The 26,059-nt window shown below is 40.5% G+C and overlaps 1 protein-coding gene across 3 annotated transcripts in view; it reads left to right on the plus strand.

The window, feature by feature from the left end:
* The window catches only part of LOC129774861 (putative phosphatidate phosphatase), a 34,903-nt gene extending 9,809 nt beyond the window's left edge, over positions 1-25,094 (plus strand). The window contains exons 1-6 of one of the 3 annotated variants that reach the window (XM_055778891.1): positions 18,303-18,759; positions 23,390-23,544; positions 23,614-23,778; positions 23,838-23,908; positions 23,964-24,261; positions 24,326-25,094. In XM_055778891.1, the coding sequence (XP_055634866.1) occupies positions 18,672-18,759; positions 23,390-23,544; positions 23,614-23,778; positions 23,838-23,908; positions 23,964-24,261; positions 24,326-24,457 (909 nt within the window). In that variant the 5' untranslated portion in view covers positions 18,303-18,671 and the 3' untranslated portion in view covers positions 24,458-25,094. Of the gene's footprint in view, positions 1-18,302; positions 18,760-18,845; positions 22,636-23,389; positions 23,545-23,613; positions 23,779-23,837; positions 23,909-23,963; positions 24,262-24,325 lie in introns of those variants that run through there. The other 2 variants (XM_055778892.1, XM_055778890.1) reach the window with 2 other exon arrangements.
* Positions 25,095-26,059: the final 965 nt, after the last annotated feature.

Below are 26,059 nucleotides of genomic sequence, written 5' to 3' on the forward strand. Positions count from 1 at the left end.
TTCTATCCTGGATTCCTCGAGTCGAGAAAGACGCACCACGCTAGATATGGGGTACAGACTAGGGGGGCGTTGCTGATTAATGGTCAGCTGCATCCCAATAGGAAGTATCCCGTGTCGGGCACACGTACAGAGCATCGAAGACTACGACATACCAATTATGAGAACACTTGTAATACTAACCTCGAGTCAACCGCGAGTAATCGGTTACATATTACTAACATAGTTGTAAGCAAACATTGTCAAAATATTGAACTCCCGGCCCCGTTAGGCTGACGCCATATGAGCCTTAATAAAATATATATTTTTGATAAAAAAAAAGGCACAAATGCATCTCAAGCTGCCAATAAAATTTGTGCAGTTTATGGACCCGATACAGTTTCCATTTCCACCGCACAACGATGGTTTCAACATTTTAGTTCTGGTGTAGAGGTCGTCGAAGATGCACCACGCTCCGGAAGGCCTGTCGTCGAAAATTGCGACAAAATCGGTGAATTAGCCGAGAAAGACAAGCATAGTAGCAGCCGTAGCATCGGCCAAGAGCTGGGGATAAGTCATCAAACCGTTATTAACCATTTGAAGAAGCTTGGATTCACAAAGAAGCTCGATGTATGGGTGCCACACACGTTGACGCAAAAAAAACATCTTTGACCGTATCGACGCATGTGAATCGCTGCTGAATCGCAACAAAATCGACCCGTTTCTGAAGCGGATGGTGACTGGCGATGAAAAGTGGGTCACTTACGACAACGTGAAGCGCAAGCGGTCGTGGTCGAAGCCCGCTCAAGCGGCTCAGACGGTGGCCAACTCTCATTAACGGTCAGGAAGGTTCTGCTGTGTGTTTGGTGGGATTGTCATGGAATAATCTATTATGAGCTGCTTCCCTATTACCAAACGCTCAATTCGGACCTGTACTGCCAACAACTGGACCGCTTGAAGGTAGCACTCATGAAGAAGAGGCCATCTTTGATAAACAGAGGCCGCATTGTCTTCCATCAGGACAACGCCAGGCCACACACTTCTTTGGTGACGCGGCAGAAGCTCCGGGAGCTCGGATGGGAGGTTCTTTTGCATCCGCCGTATAGTCCGGACCTTGCACCAAGTGACTACCACCTGTTTTTGTCCATGGCGAACGAGCTAGGTAGTCAGAAGTTAGCCACAAAAGAGGCCTGTGAAAATTGGCTATCCGAGTTTTTTGCCAATAAGGAAGCGAGCTTCTATAACAGGGGTATTATGAAGTTGGCATCTCGTTGGGAACAAGTCATCGAACAAACCGTCGCATATTTGACTTAAAACAGATGATTGTAACTAATTTTATGAACAAATGAAAATTAAAAAAAAATACCGCAGGACTTTTTTGACAGCCTAATATAATAAAATAGAAGAGCTGATTTTTGGACATTCAAATTTGATGCGGGGTGATTTGGACCAACTGTGGGGTGGTTTGGTCCAGTGTGTGATTCATCAAAAAAAACATACTTTTGTTTATGTAAAGTATTTTGGAATAATGTTAAAATCAGTAACAGTGTTTTGGGATCGATACCAGGTGTCTTGGCCAGATTCCAGACCAGAAAAATTGGATTGAGACCATCTCGAATTCTGCATGGATTTTGTCACTGTTGTTCGAGCATTTTTAAACACTTTCGATGCTTGGCCATAGAAAATCTGTTCTTAATGGCCTGCGTTGCTCTTTCAAGCTCCTCCTTCTTCCGATGATGTCTGCTCATCCTCTTTTTGTAATTCAGCGGCATCTGGAATCAATTAGACCAAAGAAAAACCTCAAATCTGTAGGACCAATTCACCCCACAAAAGCGTGTCCATGTCACCCTACACAACATGCAAAAATTAAAATGCAATTAATTTCATTTATCAAACTTACAGTTTCGCTGCATCAAATTGCTCCTCTTCTGTAGGCGAACAGAACTTTACTGCACAATACACGAAAAGTTTGTTTAATCAGCGGGAAAAACCTTAAAACCACGATCGGAAAACTCACATTTTTTGACAATCAAAGTGCTTGCTGTGTTCATGCTACCATTTCCTTCCACCTGTTGAATTTTACCAAAGTTTTTTTACGTTAGTTACATACGGTTCAACTATAAAAGAAAATTACATTATAAAAAATCCAAATTGAGCCGTACTTTCTGAGATAATGGGGTGGTCCAAATCACCCCGTATGTTCAACTCACCCCGTGTTACCCTACCTCGTCCCATGCTTCGGCCACCCAAAATATAGCATCCCTAATGTTGATTCACTTAACCATGTCATAGAACTCTCCTTGGCATCCAAGAAGCTCACGATTAAGCTTTTGATTGAAATTGGTCTAGGCCAGGGATGGCCAAACGGTAGTCCGCGGTCTACCGGTCGCCCACGTATGTATTCTTAGGCGCCCGCCAGCTGGTCTAGGATAGTGTCACCTCCAAACACAATGGATAAAATATCCTTCCACATCTTGCCGTGATCATTTTATAAGGTGTTTATGTTAACCTTTATAAAAAATATTAGCTCCATTAAAGTTTCTATTTTAGGGGGTCTTCGTAGCCACTTGGTTACGCGTTCGCTTACCAAACGATCGATCGTGAGTTCAAACTCAGGGCCCTCAATTGACCATCTTTGTGTTGTTATAGAATAACTACGTCCATGCAACCATCATCAGCGATGGAAATCGATCCACGGTCGAAATAAGATCGATTCATCCATACAACTGCTCTGTTCTATAAATAACTCAACAATGATCAATATCAACTGTCTCCGCTGTCCGGTCTGCTGAACAATGGATGAACAGAAAGAATACCCTTACGCCTAAATGGCTACTACTGTGTAATTTACCATAATGTAATGGAACAGAAAACTTAACGCCTAAATGGCTACTACTAACGACTGTGTAATTTACAATTTATAGAAACATAAACATATGTATATGTACACGATTAAAACCCGGCTCTGTTACAGCTAAAATGCTAATGACCCTAATAAATAAATCAATGAGATAAAAAAAAAGTTTCTATTTTAAAAAAACCATCATTTTCTTCAAGATTCGCCGGAGCACAATCGGAGAAGTTTCAGCGCTTCATATTCTTGAGTCAATTTTATCTTGTAAGGATGTAGCCTAAGATCTTTTCGCCAAATTCGCCACAATGAGGTTTGGGAGATGCCCAATTCACTTGCGGCTGCAATATTTTCGTTGCTTCGTGCGGGGCGGCTTCTCGTTGGCACGGGAACATCCAACAGCAAAAGTGTTGACTCAAATTTAGTCACTAAACTATGCACAGTCTGCCGGCTGGAAAAAATGTGCTTTGTTCATAAATGACGATTTCCCTACAAAAATCATTGTAGGGAAATTGATTGATGAAGCTTTACAGAAAATAAAGTATTACTTATTATTTAGTAGCCGATAATTTTTTTTAATTTTTTTCGAATAATTCATCATTGAATTTTTGTAAGTATGACCAATGTTTTTCCTTCAATTGACCCTCCTATACAACCATGGGATCACTGATAGCGACTATGTACAACGAGCGGAGATAGCGGCCCGAAGTTGGGACCCAACAGACATGAATATCATCGAACAATTCAACAGACGAAACGACGGTAATGAAGACACACCAACGGGAGAGGCGAGCGTGTTCGCAAGGAGCGGTAAGCTCCAGAGATCACCAATTCGCAACCAGACAACCATAGCGAATCCTATAGGACACCAACAGCATCCACAACAAGGAGAGACTAGCCTGATACAAGTGCATAAAGCCAACACCACCACTTCTTTAGAAGGGCTGCAGGTCGGGAGGTCAAGCTTGATGGAGGTCAAGAAAAAAGTGAACGAGCTCTACGAGTTCATTAAGGACAAAAACAATGTCCATACTAAGATCAAACATTTAGTCACAAGCATCAAATCCGCCGTTACGGCTGCTGACCGCGAACAGAAGGAGATGATCACGCGAGCAGAGGTTGTTGAAAAAGCACTCGCTGAAGCAAGGGAGAAGATGTCCGTCGAGATACAGGAGACGCCTAAGACGCCACGAAACCCACGATCGGACAAAAGGAAGAGGGATACCCCAGGGGATGAAGAAGACCTGAAGAAGGTTAAAAATGACAACCTGGAAAACAAAAAGGAAGGTGAAGGCAGTGGATGGCGAACTGTCGAAAAACAGACGGAGAAACGGAAGAAGAAAGAAGAAAAGAAGAAAGGTGTGCAGGAGACAAAAAAAACCAGGCCCAGACGCGAGCGAAGTAAGGGAGATGCTCTGATCGTCGAGGTGAAGGAAGGAGTGACTTACGCATCACTCCTGCGGAAAGTGAGAGACGATCCGGAGTTGAAAGAACTGGGAGAGAATGTGGTGAAAACCAGGCGCACCCAGAAAGGAGAGATGCTCTTCGAGCTCAAGAGGGATCCGGCGGTCAAAAGTTCAGCCTTCAAGGAACTGGTTGCGAAGTCGCTCGGTGAGGAGGCGAAGGTGAGGGCTCTATCCCAGGAATCAGTGGTCGAATGCAGAAATCTCGACGAAATCACGACAGACGAGGAGTTAAGGCGCGAGTTAATAGAACAGTGTAAGCTGGACAATACACCAATGACGATCCGTATGAGGAAGGCGTATGGTGGCACGCAGACGGCGTCGATACGGCTCTCAACAGTCGCAGCCAATAAGATGGTAGAAACGACCAAAATAAAAGTTGGCTGGTCGGTTTGCTCGCTGAAGATGGTGCCCCGGGTGGCCAAGCGGATGGAGAGATGCTTCCAGTGCATGGGCTTTGGACATCAGGCAAGAAGCTGCACAGGCCCCGACAGGTCTGAACTGTGCAGGAGATGCGGTGAGAAAGGGCATGTTGCGAGAGACTGCACGAAGCAACCGAAATGCTTGCTCTGCAAACCAGAGAACGGCAGCGACCATGCGACAGGAAGCTTCAAGTGTCCCTCGTATAAGAAGGCGTTAGCAGAATCGCAGTAACGGAGATAATTCAGATCAATCTGAACCATTGCAACACAGCTCAGCAACTGTTGTGGCAGTCGACAACAGAGACAAAATGCGACGTTGCAATCATAGCGGAGCCGTACCGAGTACCCCGTGATAATGGCAGCTGGGCGACGGATAGCTTAGGGATTGCTGCAATACAGGTGATGGGCAGATATCCTATCCAGGAAGTGGTTGGAGGTTCACATGAAGGTTTCGTAATCGCCAAAATTAATGGAATCTTCATGTGTAGTTGCTACGCACCCCCGAGATGGACAACTGAGCAATTCCACCAGATGCTAGACGCAATGACCGAGGAACTAATCGGTAGAACACCGATCGTCATTGGAGGCGACTTCAACGCCTGGGCGGTGGAGTGGGGAAGTAGATGCACCAACATCAGAGGGTACAGTCTACTGGAAGCTCTAGCAAAGCTGGAAGTAACGTTACTAAACGAAGGTACCACTAGCACTTTCCGGAAAGATGGGCGCGAATCCATCATCGACGTTACTTTTTGCAGTCCGTCGCTGTTGGCGAGTACGGAGTGGAAAGTGTGCGAGTCGTATACGCACAGTGATCACCAGGCGATCCGGTACAGAATCGGTCAACGAAACCACGTGCTAGTTCGGAGGACAACAAGCGGTGAGCGGAAGTGGAAGACGAATGCTTTCGACAATGACCTTTTCGTCGAAGCACTTCGTCTAGCTGGCGGAGCTTCAGATTGGAACGCAGAAAAGTTGACAGATCTACTGGTGAGAGCATGCGACACTACCATGCCGAGGAAAGTTGTACCAAAAAATGGAAGACGCCCAGCTTACTGGTGGAACGACTCTCTTCGCAACCTTCGCGCTAGCTGTCTTCAAGCCAGAAGACGCGTTCAGAGAGCACGAAATAGCGCTGATAGAGAGGAACGAAATACGGTGTACCGAGCAGCTAGAGCCGCCTTGAAACGGGGAATTACACTGAGCAAAGCGAACTGTTTCAAGGAGCTGTGCCGAGATGCAGATGCCAACCCATGGGGCAACGCGTATCGAGTCGTGATGGCGAAGATCAGAGGACCTGTGACGCCCGTCGAATCGTGTCCCGAGAAGCTGAAGGTCATTGTGGAGGGTTTATTTCCGATGCATGATCCTACGATATGGCCACCGACACCGTACGCCGAAATAGCTACCGAACGTTCTCAAGTTTCCAGTGAAGAACTGGTAGCAGTGGCGAAGAGACTGCAGGTAAACAAAGCGCCCGGCCCCGACGGAATCCCCAACGCGGCCTTGAAAACGGCGATTCAGGCGTTCCCGGACATTTTCAGGATAGTGCTACAGAAATGCTTGGATGATGGTCACTTTCCTAAGAAATGGAAGATCCAAAAGTTAGTGTTGCTGCCAAAACCAGGAAAGCCCCCGGGGGTACCAACATCCTATAGGCCTATATGCCTGCTGGATACTCTTGGGAAACTCTTGGAAAGGATTATCCTCAACAGACTGACGAAATGTACGGAGAGTGACCATGGTCTGTCAAAGATGCAGTTTGGATTCCGGAAAGGTAGGTCCACCGTTGATGCTATCCGGACAGTGGTTGAAAAGGCAGAGAAGGCGTCACAGCAAAAGCGGAGGGGCGACCGACATTGTGCTATAGTAACGATCGACGTGAGGAATGCTTTCAACAGCGCTAGCTGGGAAGCCATTGCCGAGTCCCTACACCGTATGAAGGTTCCTGGGTACCTGTGCAGAATTCTAGGAAGCTACTTCCAGAACCGCGTCCTAGTCTACGAGACGAGCACGGGGCAGACAACGTTGAATATAACGGCCGGAGTACCACAAGGCTCTATCCTGGGCCCAACGCTCTGGAACGTAATGTATAACGGAGTACTGAATCTGAAGCTTCCCAAAGGCGTGGAGATCGTGGGCTTCGCGGATGATATCGCTCTCACAGTGGCAGGCGAGACACTCGAAGAGGTGAAGATGCTTGCAATCGAGTCCATCGTCTCAGTAGAGAACTGGATGCAAGCAGCGAAACTGCAGATTGCTCATAATAAAACGGAAGTATTGTTGGTGAGTAACTGCAAAGCCGTGCAGCGAGCGGAAATCACAGTCGGGGAACACGTGATAACTTCTAAGCGTAGGTTGAAATACTTGGGAGTTATGATCGACGACCGGCTGAATTTCAACAACCACGTCGACTACGTCTGCGAGAAAGCAGAGAAGTCCATTAGCGCGATAGCGAGAATAATGCCGAATAACGCAGGACCTTGCAGTAGCAAAAGGCGTCTCCTGGCTGCTGTATCCTCGTCCATACTGCGGTACGGAGCACCAGCCTGGTCGGCGGCTCTCGAAACCCACCGGAATCGTAGAAAACTGGACCGTACGTTTCGGCTCATGGCGATGAGAGTTGCGAGCGCGTATAGGACGATCTCGTTGGAGGCAGTCTGCGTTATCGCCGGCATGATCCCTATTGGCATCACTCTGGCGGAAGACAGAGAGTGCTACAGACGAAAGGAAATCAGGGGTATCCGGAAAACAGCGAGAGTAGAATCACTCTTGAAGTGGCAGCAGGAATGGGACACGGCGGAGAAAGGCAGGTGGACGTATGGGCTCATACCGGTACTATCGACCTGGCTGAACAGGAAGCACGGGGAGGTGAATTTTCATCTGACACAGTTCCTGTCTGGACATGGCTGCTTCAGGCAATATTTGCACCGGTTCGAGCACGCAACGTCGCCACTCTGTCCGGAGTGTGAAGATGTGGAGGAAACACCAGAACACGTGGTATTTGTGTGTCCCAGGTTCACCGCAAGACGCGAGGGGCTGCCTGCCCTTCATGCCGGGAACATAGTAGAGAAAATGTGTCGCGACGAGGGCACCTGGAACGCTGTGAACAGTGTAATCATACACATCATGTCCGAGCTACAGCGGAAGTGGAGGGCCGACCAGCGTAGTAATAACCCCTGACCATAGAAGAGGAACAAATGCGAGGACTGTTGCAAAGTGTAGTACCCCACGAGAGTCGTTGTGACGGAGTGCGCGTTATGTTGGAGGGCACTGCCTAATCGGCGCTCCGTTGGGAAGAGAAATCCTGCGAGGGTGGCTGTGACGGGGCGCGCGTCAAGTTGGAGGGCGCTTCCTAATCGGTTCACGTCTCGACAGGTGAGAAACCCCGCGAGGGTGACTGTGACGGGTTGCGCGTCAAGCTGGAGGGCAATTCCTAATCGGTACACGTCTCGACGGATAAGCGGAATCTGGAGAGCAGGGTCAAGAAAATGCTGGCAATGCCTGTTGGTGGATTGAGAGAGGAACATTGCGAGGGTCGTTTCGGCGGAGCGAGAGCCTAGGAGAGCATCATCAAATCGGTGGGTACCCCCACGAGAGTTGCTGTGACGGAGTGCGCGTTATGTTGGAGGGCACTGCCTAATCGGCGCTCCGTTGGGAAGAGAAATCCTGCGAGGGTGGCTGTGACGGGGCGCGCGTCAAGATGGAGGGAGCTTCCTAATCGGTTCACGTCTCGACAGGTGAGAAACCCCGCGAGGGTGACTGTGACGGGTTGCGCGTCAAGTTGGAGGGCAATTCCTAATCGGTACACGTCTCGACGGGTAAAAGGAAGCCTGTGCTGCGGATGTGCGTGGCGGAGTACAACGGAAACGTAAATAAGAGGTATAGAGAAAAAGGGAAGGATCAACGCTAGTTAGCGTTGAAAACTCGTGAAGTGCATGAGCACAGCCGCCCCCTGAAGTAGTCGCCTAGATGTGGTCCCGGGGGGAATGAGGCTACGAGTAGAGGGCTTGGTTTTTGTGGGTGCGATCCCCACTCGACGTCTGGGTTATCCCTTCCCAGATAAGGCTGGAAGAGCGTTCCTCACCTCTATAAAAAAAAAAAAAAAAAAAAAAAAAAAACCCTCCTATACTCGAACATACGGTCTTACAGATCGAGAATCTATAATTTTGGTTTGAGGAGGCTGAATAAAATGACCATTGAAACTGAATGAAGTTGAAAAAAAATTCTGTAGATTTCTCATTTAGTTATATCTTTTTTACTTTGAATAAACACTGCTGATAACACCTCAAAATACACAACAGCAAAAATACAAAGTCACGCACAGTCTGCTACACCGTGCGCGAGTATACGAGTTGTGGGTTATGGGTTAAAACTTTGTTTTATTGTCTAGTACTTCATCCATTTTCTAATGATTTTTTTGATACAGTCAACGTTGGTAGACCGCAGCCTAACATTTTAACAATTTGTCGCCCGTAACAAGGCGATGTATTTTTTTTTTCGATTTTTAAAACATTACCCCTCCCTACAGGGGGCGCCAGACAATTTGTAGCTACAACACTGCAATATACAAATAAATAAGTGCAAATCATAATTATTTTACGTTTACCAACAGATTTTCTTTCAATTTTTTTTTATAATTCGATTATCCGGAGTGACAAAAAAACAACATTCCAGATAACCGAGTCCGACTTGTATTTCAAAACATTCTCAAAAACTCACCATTATAAAAGAAAATTATTATCAATTATTACAATTTTAGTTTAATACTAGCTGACCCGGCAACCTTCGTCCCGCCCAAAATTTTTTTTCGTTATCACATGTACGTTTTCTTACTAAGCGCTGTTCATGGGTCCAATCGTAGAATAATTCATTGATTGATCTTCTAATCTACCCTTTAAAATTACCTTTTACTATAAAATTCCTAGTGCTTCTACCAAAACTCTACATTATAATATCAGATTATTTTCAGACACAATTCTCGTTCAAGATTTTTCAACCACTTACAAATAACATGTTTCTCCGTTACGTTACATGCCAAATTTGGTTTTATTTGCTTGAATGATTCTTGCAGAAATTTGTGTTTCATTTGTATGGCAGAACCAGTCTCACCCACTTCCTCTTAAGAGAGGGGAGGAGTATATAACCACCATAGATTCATTTATTACACCCTAATACCTCCACATGCCAAATTTCATTTCATTTGTTCGATTAATTCTCGAGTAATGCAGAAATTTGTTGCATGTTTCTTTTGGTTTCATTTCATTTGTAACGCATTTCGATGACCTCTATTCTGATCATGATTCACTCATGCTGTTTTGGGCACATGATTTCTATGGCACTGCTTGGCGCGCTGCAGTTTGTTTATTGTGTCTTTCGCGCATAGCAGAAATAAAGTTTCTCTGTGTTGAGTGTGTTGAGGTGAACACTTTTAAAATGCCCAAGAAAAGGCAATATTCTGAAGAAAGCCTAAATTATGAATGGATCAATATGATGACAGTAAACTCAAACAATGATGAATGCAACATATATTTGGAAATTCAATTTTTTTCATTCAATAATGGTTATTTCTAAAACCGGACAAACATCATTTTTTGGACAAAACATGATCAGAGGTGACCAAACCATGATCATAATTTCTCTTTGAGGGAAATCGTTAAAAAACATAAAAATTTGAATAATTTCAACGCCTTGTGGTAGTATTAGCAACTAGAGACTGGGGGCAACAAACCCAAACTCATATCGATTATATGTGATTTTCATGAAGAAAAATAGATTTGCATTCACTAGTTGCGTAAAAACACCCTAAATCGGACAAACCAAGATCATTTACCCTATCTGTACATTTTCCAAAATTCGAATAATTTAAAAAAAAACTAAATTTGTCCGTGCAAAATATCAACAACAGAATTCCACTCTGTTGACTCATCATATTATATCATGGACATCAGACATTTTGACATCTAGATAAGTAACAACAACTAAATAGGTGTTACTCACGTTGGACACTGCCTACGATGGATTCTGTGCTGATAACGTTTGTGGCACATCAACGAAATGAACAAATCATGACAAGCAATTTATTTAGTAATTAAACGATGAGTAACTCGTAGAGAACATTTATCCAATGATTTTATTTTATAATTCCATGTATATTCTACTTTGAAACACAAAGCATTTCTGAGTAACAGTACCGTATGCAAATAATCCATAATGATAATCTAAACTAGCAATCCATCGCAAACAGACCTTCATCGGAAGGCATGTATTTTTATTCCATTGGTGTATACTAAACTATATCGAAGACTACAGCGTAATTATATTTTATTTCCTATAATTCGTACAGGTTGAAACATCGAAATGTCTTTTGTTTTTGAAACATACTTGATAGAAGCTCAAAATACAGAGCATGATTTTTTTACGAATGCTATTGGGGTCCATTTTTCGCTCAACATTGTTGTAAGTGATTAATTTTTCATCAACCGACACAATTTGCTTGTTCCGTTGCGTTTTACGGCCTAATTTTGTAGAATGTAAAAACAGTTTATCCACCTAGCAGATTTTCAAACTTACTTCAAATAATCCACTAAAATAATGACAATAATGACAATGACTTTATCAAATTGATGTTTATTTTTATATCGGTAACAATAAAATCAAATCATAGTCAAGCAGCCTTGGTTGATTTTTGAAGTCAGATGATTAAAATAACAGTGAAAAATAAGACAAAAATTCAAAAGACAAAAGACAATTCCGGATATCCACTTAACAGGTTGTGTGACCTCCCTTGGAACAAATGACAGCTTGGTAGTACCGTGGCATTGATTCAACAAGCTTAGCTGTATTTTTTGGAGCAATTGAAACACCTTTAGTTGTAATTACTTGCCGTAGTTGTTGAAGGCTTGTTGGATTGTTTTCCTGAACTTAAACATTCGAAATATTGGGTGTGTAACTTAATTCGTTCCATTTCCACAAGATGACTCATGGTTCTATGAATAACCGTCGGCGAAAGCTGATTTTTGCTGAATCGGGAAAGTTTCGACATCTGTCAACCAAATATTGTTTACAAGTCTTTGAGTTCCGTACAACCAGTTCAATTTTTATTGTGCTGAAAAGCACCAGAAGTTTTGAATTTCTGTTTCCACTGGATGAAAATTGTAGCTTTATGATGACTCCGCACCTTCGGTTATACTTTGTAGAAATGGTTTGGATGATTTAAAAGTGATGAAAAAATTTGAAAAAATCTAATGAGGAATAGTTAATACATGGATCCGTTCAATCCAGTTACAAAAGGGACTGAAATCAAATAAGAAAAGTTTGGTAATGATCTTATGCATTATATTTAATAATTCAATAAATTAATTTATACATTTCATTCAACAATATTCTAGAATATGAAAACTGGCACTTGTCCAAAAAAGTTACTCCTATACTCGCGTCGGTTTGTCAGACCGAAAGTGTTAAATAAGTGACACACGTCCCATTTTTACCAACACAAGCGATACGCTAAACGATGACGAACGACGAATAACGAAGCTAGAGAGAATCGCAAAGTCGTAGTATTGATTTTTTCTGAGAAATGAACGAATTGTTGATTTGTCGGTCTGACAGACCAATGTGCGAGTATAGGAGTGTTAACGGAACCCACAAGAAGAAAAATACTTTGAAGAAATGCACTCAAGAAATCCTCGAAGTGGTCCGACAGAAGCTTCGGCTTCAAAATAACTCAAAATAAATTTCAACTGAGAAATGTTTTTATTTTCACCATTCAATTCAATAACAGTTATGTTTCGTTTTTGTTTGTTCTCACAATGAATTTCAAATAAATCAGGTAAAGGTAACTATGTATTTATAAACTTGATTTGTTAATAAAAAGAAACCTGTTTCAAATGTTGGACATTATCAGATATCTTATATAGGACGACAGCAGTGAGGTGCGCACCTTTGCCTCGCACTACTCTATGCAATGTTTACATTCGACAAACTGACAGGAACGGCATATCACACAACAAAACACAATAATAAACATTTTGCATGTTTTGCTTTTGTTTTTAGTTTTTAACGACATATTTTCTTAATGTAAGGATAATTTCAAGCACATTGAATTAGAAACTGATCAGTTCATAAAAACTATGTTTAAAATTGTTTTATAAGAATAATATTTAAAAAAAAACATAACATGTGCAAATTAAGAGCAGGGGTGGATAGTATTTTTTACATACTATAGTTTTGTTAGTTAGACACGGAAAATGTTCATATTATATCATATAAGTTCTAGAATACATCCTCTTGACCTCAATTACCAATTGCAGACCCTTTGGCATGCTTTCGACGAGATTTTTTTCACCTTGTTGTCGAGGATAGCCCAAAGCTTTAATATTTCCATAATATTTGCACCGTCTCAAACCTTGAACCTTGATTTCATTGACCAAATAACACGCTTCCAGAACTTCAGCTTGTTGATATGATTCCTTGTGCAAAAAGTCGTTTTTTTTTCTTGTTGACCTTGCTGTTCTTCTATCACTTCCTAGCAAAATAAGTCTTCAGATCACAATCTGATAAGCGTCGGTCGTCGAATGGTGCGATAAGAAATCGTCAGATTAAGGCGGCGGTGACACTGGATGCGGAAAAGTGGTCGTACGAATTGTATGCAATAGTGAAAGTAAGTGAAAGTGAGTAGTGAAAGTGCTTCCCCCTTGCTTCGTTCGAATTCGCCAGCTTCTATCGAACAAAATTGCATGTTTCGCTTCGTCAGTTATCGTACAATCAAATTTTGTGCGTTCTCCGAGCCAATGTAACCTTAGCCTTAGCCTTTCTTAAATTGCACGAATAGTTGTGCGTGGATCTTTTTTGATCTGATGGATAATCAGGTTGTCCGTATATATTCTTACGTTTTGATCGTCTTTCCGGATTTATTTCATACTTCTCAGCTATTTTCCATTGAGATTTGTTACGTTTAATGTCACGCACAATAAGGCCGAGGTGACATTGACTCGGAGTACGCACAAAAATTTGATTGTACGATAACTGACGAAGAGAAATAAAAATTTTGTTCGATAGAAGCTGGCGAATTCGAACAAAGCAAGGGGGAAGCAATGTAACCACAACAATACAATTCAATGTGGTTGTTTACTTTCACTATTACATACAGTTTGTACGACCAGATTTCCGCAGCCAATAGGCCATATGAATAAAAAAAAATATTTACTTATTCTGCTCGTTTTCAAGTAAAGTAAACTTTGCTAGTATTTACTTGAATTCGTATGAATAACAGTTTAATTTATTGATTTCGTTTTCGGAATTCGAACATAGCTTTTACTTTGCCAAACATCTGTCAGCAGATTGTTTTGGCTTGTGATCCGCAAAGCAAATATACTACCAGGTATATTACTTTCCGATTTGTCTATGTAATAGTGGGCAAAAAAAGTAAAAAGCCATTGTAAGACCATCGATTAAATGTATCTCAACGACTTATCTATTGGAAAGCGATAAAAAGATATTCTGCTTCCTTCGGCACCTTCAGTTCTGTTAATGTCCCGGCTTAGCGGAACGTTGAACAAAAAGGGATGACAGTAATATTGAAGGAATATAAAAACTAGTTTTGCAACGCTTCACCTCTGGTTTCCCCATAGTTGGATAGAAAGGTTCTTGTTAAAAAATTACGTTTTTGTGACTAAACCTATGCAACTGTTTTAAATTGTCATCATCTCCCTCTCTGCTTAATTTGTAATTCAGGACCGATGCCACAAAAAGTGGAAACGAAATGTTTGACGCGTCATAGTACTTGTTATTTTTTTAACTATGAGCGCAATATGGCAGCATTAATCATAATATCCGGTTTATGATTAATGCTGCCATATTGCGCTCATAGATATCAAAACGAATAAAAGGGTTTCAGACGCAAAGTATGCTCATGAGCAAACTTGATAATTACGAAGTAAATACTTGATAAATGCTGTTTTATTCATACGAACTCAATTAAACTTCCATTTTCGAAAAGTAAATACTTAGTTGTCACTTTTATTCATATCAAACGTAGTAAAAAATAAATCTCACTGCTCGACAGCTCGATTCAAGTAAAGCTGAATTTTGTTTTTATTCATATGGCCTAATGTCACCGCCGCCTAAGGATTTCGGCACAACACTGAAATTTTGTGTCCTTCTATTTTCCCACAATTTCCACATTTTCAAAAACAATGCACTCGGAAGTCGACTTCAGAGCTCTACAATTCATGTTTGTGATAATTGTAAACAATGGAGTGTCGAAACCGAGGGGTGCACCAATGACAGTAGTGGATTTTTATGCCATACCATGCCAACTACGATTTAAGGAATCTATTTATTATTATATTATAAATTATTATTTTTATTTTTGGAAAAACATAGATTATTTTTTGGTATAATTGAGCGTTGGAGTTTCATTTTTGGATTCAAGAAGAGTTTAAAAACAAAGTTTATTAATTTTTCATTATATTGAGGGTGGATTTTTCTTTGTGTCGGTCACTGAGTCTTTCCAACATCAATTTCATCAGGAGCAGTAGATTATTGTTTTTGTTGAAAAGAAGACTGCAGTCTGCAGTCTATGAGGGGCATTATTTACAACTATGCGGGAAAATATCAGTTGATAATATGCAGCCTTGAACGCATAATTCAGATACTGAAAATCACACCATTCCAATTTCGATAACGGTTCCAACTGCGCCACGATGACCAGTGCATTTAAGAAAATACCATCATAAGGGGCGCCATCTTCTCCGTCAACGAAGCTACGAGACCCTGCGCCACATTTAACTCCTTCTATCACGATAGATAGTAAAATATTGAGCGTTGATGCATTGATTAGAACCGATAAGTTAGTCAAGGTAACTTCTGACGCAAATGATGATCAAAAAGACTCGAATATTATTTATATCGTAGTCAGTTTATCACGAGTTGCGGAGTGCTTATTATTTTTCCCAAAAGGGAATTTGAGTAGTGACTCTTAAAGACGAACTGGTTTTCGACTCCAACCTTTGAGAAAAACTACCGAGACACTTCAACTCACAGGAACTCTTTTAGAGCAAATCGTGCGTAAATTTAAACCCAATAAATAAAAATGAAAAAACCCATGCTTGGGGAATGGTTTAATGGAAAATTCCATATAGAGGTAAAGTGGTCACCTGCTTGTTTGGTAGTATACCTATTGACTATTGACACCGTATTGATAGTCATCTTATGTTTGAAGAATTTCATGAGTTTTGAGTCACCCTGTACTTCAGTGGAACTGTCGCATGTCAAAATGTAAATAAAAACAAAAATCGCTCTCTCGGTAGACATTCGGCCGTAGTTTTGTGCGTTTCGAATTTAAAGAATTTCTAGTGAAATTTAGTTTATTTGACCTGATATTCTCGACAAATCAACGGTTGGGACGACTGTTCACATATTCTAGGAGACGTACAGATATTTTGTTCAATTTCAGCGATTATTTCGCATATTTTTCATTTCGTTGTTTGGCGGACAAAGTGGTCAGTGGAGGATTACTACTGACAATATTCTGTTTTCAAAAGCTGATATACCTTATCATTTCTGATCCTAGAAGGGTCCCTTTTGTGGTTTGAGGAAAAATATGCCAACCCAACACGCATAAATCTATCTCTTCTAGTGTGATATGTGCGAGTGACCACATTGCCACTGAATGAAAAAAAAGTTTGATTTTTCAACTTTTTCCTAATAATGAAAAATGTACTATTTTCAATTTTCTTAATAAAAACCGCTTACTATCTTGAGCTACAATAAGTTGACCTAAAATATTCTTCGAAAAATGGGAATTTTAGTGGTATGTGGAAGGAAATGGGCATGTTCCTTCGGGTGACCACATTCCCCCCAGTTCCCCTACTGTGGAGATGTAAAGAGCAAGGGTTGTTCTGTAGATTGAAACAGAAAGATAAAAAAAGGAAGACGACAATCTAATTATTTTTACAATACATGTAGTCAAAAACGAGGACTGCATGTTGAGGACTGTTTTGAAAGATATCGCACGAAGGGGAATTATAAATTAATTTTTTATATAAAAATTCACATTAAAACACATTGTTCAGTAGGTACATATCCGAAGTTGACAAAGAATCAAATAAATCTCGTTTATTTTTCAAAGTCTTACAAATTATGTATCTCTGCTCTATCAAGTAAAAATAATTCCGTGTCCAAATTTAATACGACCGCAAAGGGTTAAATTTTGAATAGGAATTACACAAAAGTGCTTTTCCCAACGTGTACTAGTATAATCAGTTTCAGTCAACGACATAAAAACCGATGGTGATAGAACATCAATAGGGGAAGATGGGCCTGAAACAACCCCTCCTTGGATCTCGGGAATGGCGCTACCTACAGAATTTTTAGTAGGGCCCAGTGAAAGGTGTCACAACGCAAAAAAAAAATCTTGTTCATGAAATTGCTACTATCCTGTATATTTTGATCTGGGTCATGCGGACTCAACCGAATCTATTTTCAAGTGCGTTTTGCTTTAAAAAAAATCTTGCAACGTTCTTCCCCATGCTGTCAATCGTTCTACTATGAAAGGAGCAAATGTTTTCGTTACTCGAGCTTTGTCCGTTTACCTGTTGTAACCGAACTAGAATTGAAATAAATGTTGTAAATTGGATAATTTTTATTTTATAGTTGTTTAGATGACGGAAAAAAGTTCAAATAATATAATTCTGGTGTTCAGAATCATAAAAATCATATAAATCATGAATTGAGTTTCAAATAAGTTTAGGAAAATTTTTGAAGTTAATAATATTTAAATTTCAGTATCTACCAAAATGTCAGTTGTGTTTTTATGATTTTAAAGGCTAGCTAGCAATAATTGACGAAAAAGTGTAGTTCATTCATTTTATTTAATTCGATTATTTTTGCCTTTAATGACAATACTTTTGTTAAGGATTATTATAAAAAAACACTTTTTTTCCCTCCTGATTATTGGACCTCTTTTGACATTTCTATTGGATTCTTTTTGACAGCCAATTTGATTCTACCCGCATGACCCACATTTTGATGAGAGTAACATAACCAAGGATTATACTTTCTAAATTATACGATTATGAAGAATGGGAACATTGCATATTCACAGTTAATTCACTCATTTTCTTTTAATACCTGATCTTATTCGTTTTGATCATTATGCTCGACATATAAGTAAACTTATCTTGAGTAAAAACGCAAATGTTGCCGTCAATACCACTTCATTCGCTGATCTACCGAGCAGTGATTTCCTGCTCAGAACTACATATTCATAATTGAATTAGGCACAACAATCAACGGCTTGTTACTTATAAGACTTTGTTAATTCAAAATTGTGACACATACAAGACACTTATTTTCCTAAGTTGATGCCTTGAAACATGTTCAGTTTCATTTCGATCCTCGCATAACAAAATGATCCCTCCTTAGGATTCATGCCAATTAAAAGCAGTTATCAACTGACATCTTTCAAATCATATCAAAATATATCTCAACGGTGCACCTTAATAGCCGCACACCGTGCCGTCTACCTGCTTCCACACGAAACCACGCCATGGAGCGAGATTAAAAGAGAGTAGCATTTCCCCGGCAAGACTTCAGTTCTGATTCTGATTGCGTGCCCTACGGTTGTGCTTTGTGTTGTGCTCTGCGAATGATCGGCGCGAATTCCGATGTTATTTTCGAATGATAATTTCACTGACAACGGTCATTGGCAGAATATTGATAATACTAGCAGTTCACAGCAATGAACAACGATCCCTGGGATTCTAGGTTATAGCGAGTTCTCGACAGAATTGTTTCTTGTGCAAGGTTTCCTAATCAGTGTTTGCTGACAGTTTACTGCTCACAGTGTTTCATAAACTCATTATTGGATGCAAATGTGATTTTCTAAATTTGAGGATAAACAAAGTGTGTGCGAATCAGAGTGAGATTAGACTGTTTGTGGCCGCAGAATAGTTTACAATGGCGGATATTGAAGCCATGAGATTTGCCAAAGTCCATTCAAAAATAAATTGGCCAAAAATTGTGGATATAACTGTAGTTATTTCAGGTAATATATTCAGTAAAATACTATCTATATAAGATCTAAAATTTATAAGCCATAATCAATAGGAGTTTTTTATTTATATTTTGCATAATTTTTTAAACTGAAAAAAAGCATGAAAGAGTAAATGGTCTAATTTAATCTCTGGATATATCTCGAAGTAAAATATTATGAACTTCATATAGTATTTACTTCTATTCTGTATCAACGAAGAACGTATCTAAAATGAAATGCGCATAGCACAGGGTCAGTGTATAGACACGATTCTTTACATCAATATAAATTGGAATATTTTTAAAGTGTCACTAGTGTATTACATTCGTATCCGTTCTATACAAGTATATTTCACCCATCTTTATAATTGTTTATGTACTTACAAATTTCGTGTGTGTAATTCAATTTACAATGTCATACTTTTAGCTTGTTTCCTCAATCTAACTTAATCCATGATTGGGAACATACACAATATATGTATTGTTCATATTTGTTTCCAATATGGTCATCGAATAGCATTGCAGTTACATAGTCAGGTTATGGAGTGTTAAGGATTACAGACAAAATACATCGGCCATTTTTCCGTATTCAGCTCTTCATTGTTTCCATATCCTACTCTGAAGTTTCAGAAGTCGGACCACCTTTGGTCTCGATAACCAACTGACAATGCATCGACATACTCTCCACGAGGGGGACCAACTTGTCCTAAGCCTAACGCAGCAAAATAGTTTTGCTTGTTCGTAAAGTCGGATTGGTCCATCTTGTTGTCCAGAATCGCCCATAAATTCGCAATAGAATTCAAGTCGGGGCTTTAAGGAGGCCACATAATTGATTTGACCCGGACCGATCGGAAGAATGATGCTGTTTTCTTCGCAGTGTGCTTCGGGTTCTTATCTTGCTGGAGGGTGTAGTCCCATTTTCAGCATGAATTCTTCCAGGTTCTCGCACAACCTCGCACAGCTCTCGATGCAACCATCGGCAGTCATAATACCGTTGACCTGGGCTAAGTTTCCCACCCCAACCCATGAGAAGATTTATGTTAAGATTTGCTTTCCACCCATTTTCCGCAAGCTTCAAAAAACGTGTCTAAAACACGTCACTACGCACGAAAAGTTGACTGAACAGCCACAAAAAATCCATTATTCGTCTGTATCGTGCAAAATTTTTGCAAAACCTCTCAGCATCAATAAAGAATTTTGTCCGCTCGCTAGCTGGATTGAGACTGTGATGTTCTTCTTCTTCTTAGATGGCACTAACGTTCCCAGTGGAACTTTTGCCTTTTTTATTAGTAATACTTAGTTGAGATTTCTATGCCGGAAAACACGCCTTAAATGTATTCTGAAATGGCAAGCTCTAGAATACGTGTGATCACAGTGTAAGTCGGAAGAAATTTCTTTGACGAAAAATCTCCCGGCCAGAACGGGAATCGAACCCGAACCCCCGGCATGATAATGTGGGACTCTAACCGTTCGGCCACAATAGGAGACTGTGATGTGCAATCAGTTGAAAACATGCGGAACTTACATTGCAATATTTCCTTTCTCCACATTGCTCTTAGAAAAAAACGCTGCATTTGATTCGCAGTGATATGTAGGGGAAAAGGGGGGAATTTGGACCACCTAAGCAAATCGCATAATATTTCCAAACCAATACGGTCTAAATAAAAAATGTCACATTGTATACTAAGCTACACTTGTTTTCTCTCAATCAATAATGTTTAATCATTATATCAAGCTTAAAACTACCAAATATATATAAAATAAAAGAGATGATGTTTGGACATTAAAATTTGATGCGGGGTGATTTGGTCCAGTGTGTGATTCATCGAAAAAAACATACTTATGTTTATGTAAAGTATTTTGGAATAATGTTAAAGTCAGTAACAGTGTTTTGGGATCGATACCAGGTGTCTTGGCCAGATTCCAGACCAGAAAAATTGGATTGAGACCATCTCGAATTCTGCATGGATTTTTTCACTGTTGTTCGAGCACTTTCAAACACTTTCGATGCTTGGCCAAAGAAAATCTGTTCTTAATGGCCTGCGTGGCTCTTTCAAGCTCCTCCTTCTTACGATGTTGTCTGCTCATCCTCTTTTTGTAATTCAGCGGCATCTGGAATCAATTAGACCAAAGAAAATCCTCAAATCTGTAGGACCAATTCACCCCACAAAAGCGTGTCCATGTCACCCCACACAACATGCAAAAATTAAAATGTAATTAATTTAATTTATTGTTATCAAACTTACAGTTTCGCTGTATCAAATTGTTCCTCCTCTGTAGACGAACAGAACTTTACTGCACAATACACGAAAAGTTTGTTTAATCAGCGGGAAAAACCTTAAAACCACGATCGGAAAATTCACATTTTTTGGCAATCAAAGTGCTTGCTGTGTTCATGCTACCATTTCCTTCCACCTGTCGAATTTGACCAAAATTTTTTTACTTTAGTTACATACGGTTCATTAATGAAAGAAGATGATATTATAAAAAATCCTCTTTGAGCCGCACTTTTTGAGATAATGGGGTGGTCCAAATCACCCCGTATGTCCAACTCACCCCGTGTTACCCTAAATATGGTACCTCACATATGCATAAGCTGCGCCTCAAATGGGTAGAGCAAATGCGTAGGAAGATGGAAATTTTTCCAAACCGTGTACGGTTTGAATATTTAAATATAGAATATCGAACAAATATTAGAGAGTTATTAACGTTAAAATTATTTCATTTCATTTTTTTATTTTGCACCATTACTGAAAAACGTTGTCCTATGTCAAAAAAGAAAGATACTCCAATGGAACAAATCTTCCTTAAATCCTACGTTTCGACATCCTTATCAGTTGATTTGTAGCTCCCACCGTAATGTGCAGCAGAAGCTAAAGAGTAAAACCGAGATCAAGATGGAAGTATTTGAAGTGAAGAAGCACCTGACCAAAATGAACATCTTCATGCGCAAGCGTCAGTCAAAACCGGACATGCCTGAGCAGCAAGCAATTACCCAGAAGGAGCGGCTGAAGGTACTAATAGAAAACATATTTCCGACGTCTTCGTCATAGTGAGTCACGAGACCTACTCGACGCTGGACGGAACGACTGGCAGGGGAAAGCATACTTTACGTCCCGCACCAAGCGATGACGTCAAGAATATCTTTCTCAACAAGTGCCCGACGAAGATTCTTCTGTGGCTGACGATCACCGGGAAGGGAATGTTCAAGACTTTGTACTTTGCCTCAAGGTATGCGGTGAACGTGGAGATATACAGTATAAAGTAACTACCGAAAGTTGCCGCCATCATCAAGAAGTATCACGCGAAGGAGAATCAGGTCTTTGATCTCCGCCCACGATGCCACGATCCCTGGTGGAAATTGAACTAAGACCACCAACCCTTCCAACGTCCCCCATTTGCGATCGATGGAGAATTTCAGGGCGAACCTCAAACGAAAGATCTACTTCAATAATTTCATGGAACCGCACCGCACAAATACAAGTTTTGAAGAGAGCAATAATGTACAATTTCATGCGTTTGTGGATTCACTGCGGATACGTATCCTCGATTTGAAGATGTGGATTTTGCACTTGCCGGCGCGAAAAACGAGTTACTCCTGTATGGTTTATACCGATTCAAAGACTCGAGCTTCAAGCAGCAGTAATCGGACCACGTTTAGTAAATTACATCATAAAGCCACACAAGCTTTCGGTAGTTTCGGTAGAATATCTTCTGACAGGGCTCACGGTCTGTTTGTAGCAGTGTTGGTCAGTCAGGGAAATGCTAGAGTTGAGCCAAAGGAATGGAATAGGGTTCCACCGAAGTAGAATGTAGCTGATAGCGCAACATCGCAGAAGTTATCGGATTTATCATCTTCAAGTCGCTGGTCCCATGGCGCTAAATCCAGGTGAGGTCCAAGACAGCAGTGGCCTGTTATGTCAAATCAATTGAAACCACTGGCGAAAATTCTTCTAGTTAGAGGCGTTTGCTTCGTCTAGTGGCGTTGGTAAGATATGGTGTTCTGCTTATCTACGCCAGAAACTAACCAAAGAATCTCTATGTACGAAGAATCGAACAATGTACGAAGCATCCGATACTATCATCCAGTAATCATTCTACTTCAAGCTAATGTACGTCGTTGTTGGTTGACGTTGGAGTATGTTAATCACCTGTCTCACTGTTCGGGCAATACATTTAGATGTTGGCCACAGCATCATGACCAATTTTTGTGGCCTTGTCATCCGAGATTCTATCGCTAGAAATATAAAAAAATTTTGACTGTAATCATAAACTCTTTCAAAACAACCAACTGCCAAAACTTTTTACCTATACTATTGTTGCTCTTAAACGAGCATTGTAGTTAAATTGAGGGGCTTAGAATAAAAGGGGTGTAAGTGATTTGATCGATTTCTCTACATCGACTCTCTCTTTGGGTCATAACTCAGCTGCAAATACATTCCCAGCTGTATTTACCAATGTGGAAAATAGGTCGAAACCTCATCTATCGGATTCTATAGCAAACTTAAATTGGAAAGTTTTTGCAGTTGAGTTATTAACTAAATAAAAAGTTGATGAAGAGAAATCAATCAAGTCACTTACACCCCTTGCATTCTGAGCCCCTCAATTGAACTTTATCATTAAAAACATATTTCTATTTTCAGTTATTGTATTCATTTCGGTATCTGAGTTCGGATGGTTTCCACACTTTATTAAGCGAGGTTTCTACTGCGATGATCGAACAATACAGCGTCCCTATAAAGGAGATACAGTCACCATTGCCGTAATAATATTGAGTGGCTTTGTTCCCCTGTTTCTGGTGAGTAGCCATCATTTCCCCGACGAATCGCGCTTCCCGGAAGTTTACTGGTATGATATAATCCTACAGATATGGTTCACAGAGGCATTATTCTACTCTCCAACTGCGATGGAATGTACCAAAATTGACAGTTCGAATTCCCGCTGTCTTGACTCATGGTACAACACTTGGCATTGGTTCAAGAAGTACGGACGCGGTTTACTCATCAAGCTTCTTTTAGTGGATATTATGAAGGTATTTAGTAACGGAATAAATTGTACTGATATTTTCTGTAGCGACTTTTTTCTTTTCAGATATTTTCCGGTGAACATAGACCACATTTTCTAGATACTTGTAAACCCAATGTAATCTGTGAAGGCAGCGAGTAATTCAGCGAAATTTCATGAATCATTTTAATCGCTTCAATGTTTTTGTTTCAGATACGTATCAAGCTACATTTGCACAAACACCGTGGATAATCAGTATTTTATCCGGGATGCCAGTAAATCATTCCCCTCTGGGCACTCCTCACTGAGTGTCTATCAGGCAATTTTCGTAATTTGGTATCTGCAAAAACGTATTCCTAACATTAAGTCAACCATGGCGCTACCTCTGGCGCAATTTTTATTAGCAACGTGGGCCGTATTTTGCTCGCTATCAAGAATAGCGGACAATCGGCATCACTGGTGGGATGTTCTTGCTGGCGCAATAATTGGAGTCATAGCTGCGGGTTTAACGGTAAGTCTTGCGTCGTATCTCAATCTGTATACTGACGAATATCATTTGTTATTTCTCTGCCCAGTGTTTTATCAGTTGCAACAACTTCGATCGATTCAAACGGGAATCGAACTATAAGGTTCATAACGACAACCTGATGGGTAGCGTGGCACATTACAAAGAGGATAATCTGCCTGGAATAGTTAATTCAATATAATCAACAAACTCGTACTGTTAGATTCTGTTTGGAAATTGATCATTCCATAAAAAATAATGTACAATCATTGATCCTAAACGGCATGGACTTTTATGTTTCATACCAATGCGTGAACGGATAACCAGGAATGCTACAATTACTTACTATATCGACAGAAAAGGTAGATTGTGATATTAGTGTGTAAACTAATAATTATTTCTATAAGTGTCTATAATGGAAACATAATGTCACGGAAACACAGTATTTCATTGAGCAAACTTGAGATGTTTATACCGAACCCCAACTACGTAACTATGTAACACAAAACCGTTCTTCGTTGTGCAATTTCCGTCTCTTCAGAAGTAAAAATGCATGCTAGAGTGAGTATCAAAACAGGGGAAAATGCGCGCGACTGGAAGCGATAGAACCGGTTGCACTTTGCTAGTCATGTGATGCGACGACGAAAGTAAAAAGAGCGAAATTGTCTTATGTAAGAAAAAGCAGTGCAGGAGCTTTAAACAAGTGGCTAGATAGCAACTAGCATCGGCTAAGATGAGCCCTTATCGGCTATAGTTTATGACCCTGTACATGGTAAAAGATTAACTTTGTACAATAACAACAATATGACCGACTGATATGTGAAACACGTGAATAAAGAGAAATATATTTTACCCTTCCGCATTTATTTATCCGAATACACGTTGTACTCATCTAGTCAACAAACAATGCTACGAATCTGATAGCATCTATGAATCATCGCATTACCATGTTTCAGGCTAAATTTGCTAACCAAATTGGATAACGAGAAGCTAGATGAAGATTATTCGAAAACTGTTGTCTGTAAATCATCAAAATTTGGCGAATTATTTTCCTTTATAGCTGGTCGGCTGCGATTATGATGTACTAATTACTACATGGGCTGAAAAGTCCCGGGATTTTTCAACAGAAGGCGCCACCAAAAATGAACAACATACATTTCGAGAGGTTCATCTGTCACTAGCTTATATGTAAAGTTGCATGACATTTCGTTTATTTGTTCATAAACTACAGTTGTTTAAGTGCATTCGTATAGAAAATGGAAAGAGGAATATCGTATTTTGATCAAACATTGTTTTTGATGGGAAAAATTCCTGAACAATCAATGCAGTGATTGACGAAATGTAATTCCACTTCTGCTCCTTCGAGAACAACAGTTTATTGTTGCTTTAGTAAATTTACAAGCACCGCAGATGCACCTCGCTCTAGAAGGCCAAAAGAAGCTACGAATCCAGAAATCGTAAAACAAGTGCATCGATTCGTTTGAAACGATCGTAAGTGAAGTTACGCGAGTTAGCTGTGGCCGTAGGCATTTCAAAAGAACGAGTGGGATACATTTTGGACATGTAAAAGCTATCCGCGCGATGGGTGTCGCGTTTGCTGCCCGTCGACCAAAAACAGCGACGCGTTGATAATTCAATAGCCGGTTTGACGTCGTTGAAGCGTAATCGGGTGGACTTCTTTCAACGTTTTGTGACAATGGATGAAACGTGGATCCGTTACCACACTCCTGAGTCCAAGAGACAGTCTACAGAGTGGCTGACAAGCCACGAAGGCCGGCCCAAACGGCCAAAAGACCAACGGTCG

This window comes from Toxorhynchites rutilus, chromosome 3 (assembly GCF_029784135.1).
Source record: "Toxorhynchites rutilus septentrionalis strain SRP chromosome 3, ASM2978413v1, whole genome shotgun sequence".
Classification (NCBI taxonomy): Eukaryota; Metazoa; Arthropoda; class Insecta; order Diptera; family Culicidae; genus Toxorhynchites; species Toxorhynchites rutilus.